This window comes from Petaurus breviceps, unplaced genomic scaffold (genome assembly GCF_028583685.1).
Source record: "Petaurus breviceps papuanus isolate PSGF00001 unplaced genomic scaffold, PetGlider_PUasm1.0 209, whole genome shotgun sequence".
NCBI classification, from domain to species: domain Eukaryota; kingdom Metazoa; phylum Chordata; class Mammalia; order Diprotodontia; family Petauridae; genus Petaurus; species Petaurus breviceps.
In genome coordinates, this window is record NW_027185854.1 from 1,459,704 (window position 1) to 1,466,488 (window position 6,785).

The 6,785-nt window shown below is 35.0% G+C and overlaps 1 protein-coding gene across 7 annotated transcripts in view; it reads left to right on the forward strand.

The window, feature by feature from the left end:
* Nucleotides 1-6,785, forward strand: part of LOC138165484 (zinc finger protein 644-like) — a 98,089-nt gene that overhangs the window by 73,994 nt on the left and 17,310 nt on the right. For 6 of the 7 annotated variants that reach the window (XM_069093859.1, XM_069093856.1, XM_069093858.1 and 3 more), the window contains 2 exons: nt 408-3,436; nt 3,641-4,246. In XM_069093859.1, the coding sequence (XP_068949960.1) occupies nt 442-3,436; nt 3,641-4,246 (3,601 nt within the window). In that variant the 5' untranslated portion in view covers nt 408-441. The remainder of the gene's footprint in view (nt 1-407; nt 3,437-3,640; nt 4,247-6,785) is intronic. The other variant, XM_069093860.1, reaches the window with a different exon arrangement.

A 6,785-nucleotide genomic window follows, 5' to 3' on the forward strand; every position in this document is an offset into this window, starting at 1 on the left:
AGAACTCTAGTTTGTTTTAAAAATTAATTTTAGTTGCTAATCTTAAGCGTATCTAAATTAGTGGTGGGAAAATTGTATTTTTCATGCCGCTTGCATTTTGTCTCTGTCCTTTTATTTTCTCTTAAGTATTATAATAACTTAGGGATTTTCTTAATCATATGCATATAAAACACTTAGGATATCCTATATAACAAATTCAGTCTTTTGGATTTTAATGTTATAGAAGAATATAACATCTTTTAAATGGTTTTTAGTATTTTAAAATAAGCAAAATATTTAAATAATAAAGATGAAGATTTTAATAGATATAAAGTTTTTTCTGCACACTTAAAATCTAGTGCAGTGCATTTTAAAGATATTATTTCTTGCATACATATCTAATGGATTCTTTTCTTTTCTTTTTCTAGAGTAAATGTGTTTAATGGGCTTGCCAACAACAATATGGATGATTCGAAGATAAATACTGAGATTACTGGTGCTAAAGAAGAACTTCTAAATGACACCAATTTCATCTCTGAGAAAGAGAGTGGTGTTCTTAAACCACAAGAGTGTCAAATGTCATTTCAGAAAAACAATACACTGACTCTGCCTGAAGAGCTATCCAGGGACAGATCTGAAAAAGCCTTAAGCGGAGGCCAGTCTACCCTATTTATCCATGCTGGTGCTCCTACGGTTTCTAGTGAAAAGTTTATCTTGCCTAAAGGAACTGCTGTTAATGGACCAGTTTCACACTCCTTAACTAAGACTTCCATTATGAGTAAAGGCAGCATTTCATTAACCGCTGGACAGCCCACGAGTCAGCAAACAACAGATTCCTGTTCAACTTTGAAAGTGGCACATGATCCCCAGCTGTCCACAAAAACTACACCACAAAATTCAAATCAACACCAAGTTTTATTTTTGTTACCTGATGTAGCACAGACTAAAAATCCCATCCATTCCATTAAGAAACCTACCTCTGCTTCAGTTGGTTGTGATAAACAAAAATCAGTAGGGAGTAGTGTGAAGTCAGATAGCACTTTAATAAATCAAGTAGAGGAGTGTGAGGAGAGTGAAAGTTTATTAGCAAAAGATGATTGTGTCAAAACATTAACAGGTATTTCCTCAGGTACAGATGATTTCCGATCAGGAAATGATGCAAACTGGGATCCACAAAAAGAGTTTATCCAGTTTCTTATGACAAATGAAGAAACAACAGAAAAGTCTCCAGTTCACTGTAAAGTAGGGTTTGAGAAAAAGAGAAAAAGAAAAATGGATGTAAGCAAGATAACTCGCTATACTGAGGATTGTTTTAGTGAATCAAATTATATGACCACTAAATCAAAACTCCTAAATGTAGAATTTCTGGAGCAAAGTGAAGAACTACAAATAACAGAACCACAGAAATACCCATTGTCAAAAGTAAAGCCTGAATCGGCAGATGAAGACTTAGATGATGTGGATGCTATTCAACAACTGATTTATAGCCCAGGTAAATGTGGAGAAGAGAGTTCACCTGTTCATACAAGCACTTTTCTTTCAAATACTTTAAAAAAGAAATGTGAAGAGAGTGATTCTGAGTCACCTGCTACTTTTAGCACTGAAGAGCCATCCTTCTACCCCTGTACAAAGTGCAATGTGAATTTTAGGGAGAAAAAGCACCTCCATAGGCATATGATGTATCATTTAGATGGGAATAGTCATTTCCGCCACCTCAACGTTCCGCGACCGTATGCTTGTAGAGAATGTGGGCGAACATTTCGTGATCGAAATTCCCTTCTGAAGCACATGATTATTCACCAGGAAAGAAGGCAGAAATTGATGGAGGAAATTCGTGAGTTAAAAGAACTTCAGGATGAAGGGAGGAGTGCACGGTTACAGTGCCCACAGTGTGTGTTTGGCACCAATTGTCCCAAAACTTTTGTACAACATGCTAAAACTCATGAAAAAGATAAAAGATACTACTGCTGTGAGGAGTGTAATTTTATGGCAGTGACTGAAAATGAATTGGAGTGCCACCGAGGAATTGCTCATGGAGCAGCAGTGAAATGTTCAATCCCTAATTCTGATCTAGCTCAGAGAAAAACGCAAAAAAAGACTTCTGTGAAAGACCCTTTGACAGAATCTTCCAAAAAACCAGCCACGCACACATGCAAGTTGTGTGCTTTTACTACATCGGCTAGAAGTATTTTAAAAAAACACATGGAATATTTGCATCCATCATCATGTGTTGATCCATTTGGGAGGCCACTACGATTGGAAAAAAAAGGGGACATTCTTGAAGAACCTTTAGATTTTGGTAGAACTAAGTCCTTAGTTAAGGAGCAGATATCCACATTTCCAAAGAACTCTGTTTTAAAACAAGATGTAAAACGGACATTTTCATCAGCATCTCAATCAAGCAGTTTTTCAAAACTCCATAAGAGGACAAATAGAATACAAAAAGCTCGCAAAAGTGTCTCCCAGGCAGGTGTAAATGTGTGCAATCAAAATAATTCTCCTCATAAGACTGTTATGATTAAAAACAGCATTGACCAAAAACCTAAATATTTCCATCAGACAGGGAAACAAAAATCTAGTGTCAAAACAAGTAGTAACTATTTATATAGACACAAATATGAAAATTATAGAATGATTAAAAAGTCAAGTGATCCATATCCTTTGCATTTAAAAAAGGAAGATGCTAGTTCTCTACATATGTTTTCATCATCAGATAGTTCCCACAACAATTGTTTTATTATGGATTCTCATAATATTGATCCAAAAAGAACAGACGATTTCAAAGACTATAGGCGTGTCGCTGTAAAAAGAGTAGTTAATGAGTCTAAGTTGGAAAGTTCTGTTGCAGGAGAGGATTTAGACTGCTATCCAGATTTTTTGCATAAAATGACTGTTGTTGTTTTGCAAAAGTTGAATTCTGCTGAAAAAAAAGATAGCTATGAAACAGAGGATGACAGTTCATGGGATAATGTTGAACTGTGTGACTATACTGCACAGTCGGTGGAAGAGGAATCTTACAGTGATGTTAATCGGGAAAATGTAAACTTATTCCCACTCTTTAAAAATAAAGTAGAGGGCCAGGAAGCTGGAGAAAACCTTAGTTTTGAGCAAAATGATGGGTTTTTTTTTGAATATTATGAAGATGCTGAAACTAGCAACTACTTACATGAGATACATGATCCTCAACATTTAGAAAATGCAGAAACGGCATTGCCAAAGCATAACTCAGTTTTCCATTGGACTGATTTATCTCTAGAGAAAAAATCTTGTCCATACTGTCCAGCAACATTTGAAACTGGTGTTGGGCTGTCCAATCATGTCCGCGGGCATCTACATAGAGCAGGTTTAAGCTATGAAGCCAGGCATGTTGTTTCTCCAGAGCAAATAGCCACAAGTGATAAAATGCAACACTTCAAAAGGACGGGCACAGGAACACCTGTGAAACGAGTTAGAAAAGGTGAGCTTTGGGGTGGGCGGGCAGGAATTGCTGCTGTGTGTATGGTCACACTAAATGAATGTGAAAAAGATTTTGCTTTGCTTTTGTTTCTGTTTCTTTTTATGAGAGCATGCAATATCCTATTTTCCAGAGTACTTGATTTTAGGGTAAATAGACTAGCAATTTTAAAAAGTCTTTGACACGTCACATTTTTTTCCCCTCTAGCTATAGAGAAGTCTGAATCTGCTTCTGAGCATACTTGTCAGCTCTGTGGTGGTTGGTTTGATACTAAAATTGGGTTATCAAATCATGTGAGAGGACACCTGAAAAGACTTGGAAAAACTAAATGGGATGCTCATAAATCTCCAATATGTATTCTAAATGAGATGATGCAAAATGAAGAAAAATATGCAAAAATTTTAAAGGCATTGAACAGTCGCAGGATTATTCCCAGACCATTTGTAGCTCAGAAACTTGCATCAAGTGATGACTTTTTATCTGAAAATGTTATACCTCTTGAAGCATACCGTAATGGCCTAAAGACTGAAGCTGTATCAGTGTCTGCATCAGGGGAAGAAAGGCTGAGTTTCCTAAGTGAATCTGATGAAACAAAAGCAGAACTGTCCAGTGGGAAAAAAAATCAGTCTCTAACTCTGATAGAACTTCTGAAAAATAAAAGATTGGGAGAAGAAAGGAATCCTGATATTTCTCCTCAAAAGATCCATAATCAAACTGCAAGAAAAAGATTTGTTCAGAAATGTGTTCTCCCATTAGATGAAGATGGTCCATTGATGTATCAGCCACAAAAAATGGATTTCACTGTGCAATCAGGTAAGAAGAAGCTTAAATTTAAATGTATATTTTAAATGCAGTTTTATATATGCTTGCTAGAATATACAGAATTAAGAAAATTTCACTTGGGACTCCCTGTTCTGTCTAAGCCTATCTTCTTTAAAAAGCACTACTGAATGAATAATTATAAAGCATACTAATATGTCTATGAAAACAAATTAGTGCCCATCAACAACTTGAATTATATTTGTTCCCAAATCTTTCCGAGATTCTGTTTTGAATACTTTGAATAGTTGAAGGGATGGTATTGGGGAGAGAAGGGCAGGGGGGGACAGCTGTTTTTAGAAGATCTCATTGGTGCAAAATCAATATTTTACCCAAAAGACATACCAATGTGACATTATTTCTTCTGTTATGAAGATTAATAGGTTATTCACATCACCACTGATCCCCTTTTGTCCCTATTATCAAAAGGGAAAAAACCCCACATACGTTTTAAACTTGGAATGTTTATTGTCTAGTGTATGCAGTGCTATTTCACAGAATCAGAATCTCTATCATTAATTTTTGGTTCTAGATCTTACATTAGTGTTGTAATGAACAAGAATGTATGTCACCAATTGTTTCTTCCTTCTAACAGAGTATTTTGTATATTTTGGCAAAAGACAACTAATATAAGTCAGCCTTGCTTTTGGGGAGAATTTGTTTTCATAACTTAGACGGTGAAAATCATTCCAGGTCATAGTTTGGATATATTAGATTTCATATAGAAGTTAATATTGAAAGTAAGCTTAATAGTTGTTAAAATAAATGGAGTACTAAAATAATAATAATAATGGTAATAATAGAAATTCATTCTCAAATTGCTGAAAAACATAATGTTGAACTATTTGCCTGGAGCAGAAATTGAATTACTTAAGATAAATGCAGACCTTAATGTTTTAAAAGTTGGTTGCTGTCTGATAGGCTTTCAATCTAATTAGTTTTGATATTCTCTTCACATTATGTATTGGGTGGGTGTCTGCTTTATTAGTTGACTATTGACAAAGGTAGGTAATTTACTTTCTGAAAAGAAAGTGGGATTTTTTTGTTGGTATTAGAATGAAGTTGCTGAAACCATTTGAAATATTTTGGTAGAGAAAGGGTTGTCTGATAACTTAGGAGTTACCTATTGTCTCAGCATCTTTTTTCTTGTGATGACTAATATGTTAGCTTGTTGTTCATTTATTTAGCACAAAGATTTTAGCAAAAAAAACAAAACAAAAAAAAAAACCAAACAACAAACCCAAAAAACAAACAACCTCAAAACTTTAAACCATTAACTTTCATTATTGATTGCGCATCCAAAGTAATGAACATAAAATACCCTGAATAAAATGTTGTGTCTAACAGCTGTTCAGTGGTGTGTTTTACCACCTTTTCTTCCAGCCTTCATCAGAAGCCTAATTTAGTATTGAGCCTTTTACAGTTTTGTGGGTAAAACACTTTAATTACCACTTTGTCAGCTAGACTTTTAAATTCTCTTTATTGGTAATGTTTTAAGCTTTGAAACTTCTCAACAGAATTGTGCTATTCAAATCACAAGATTGTATTTTAGGTTTAGGGAATGATCTGTGTAACATAGAAATCTGAAGGAAAGTGATAATAGGTGTTAAATTCAGAGGAGCTGAGAAGTTCAAGGCTCTTCCCTTTTCAAAAGAAAATGGGCTGGCTCTAAGTACACCAGAGCTCATTATGGCTAACTTAACACCCCACCCCCTTCCCATTTGAATTATGCTAATGCAGTAAGCATCATGCTAGGGGATCATGGATTTAAAGGCATCAGAGATCTCAGAAGTTATCAGGTCCAATCCAGTTCTTTCATGGAGGAAGAGAGTTGAGGTGACTCCAAGCTCATGCAGCAAAGTAGGTGGGATAGCAGGGATTTCAATGTAGTCTTGTCTGCCTCTTAGGAGGTCTAGAGATTGATACACCATTTCCAACTCACTCAGATCATCTTTATGGGATTCCTACTTTTCCCATTCCATTTCTTAAAAGAACTATATTTTAGTTTTCTTTAGAAAAAATATTCCTGTGAAACTTAGACCATTTGCAATATGCTTACAAGTGCACTTAATTTTTCCCACAGCACTTGAGTAATTATGCACATAAGAGGATCACCCTTTTGATGGGTACAGGTATGTTTATTGTAGATACCAGCAGCAAGTCAAGTTTGATAAAATCTTTTTCTCTTAATACACTTGCAAATAGATAGATAATTTTCTTTGATAAGCAGTGATTGAATTTGAACACATACTAAGCTTGAATAGCCCGCATACTGACATGTATCTTCTCCCTCCTTTCCCCATTTGGTTGTAGTTTACTTGTTTTGAGTATCAACCTGATTGTGGGTTGTGTAACTACAAAATCAATTACAATTTTTATAACCTTCTGCAATGAACTTATAATGAAAATAATTTTATTTGCATATTCCAGAGAGGTGAATCTCTTTGTTAAAATATGATGTAGCTTTGTTGCCAGAAAATTAGGGGAATTATTTTGAAACCACAAAATGGGAACAAATTGGTTCAATGTTTGG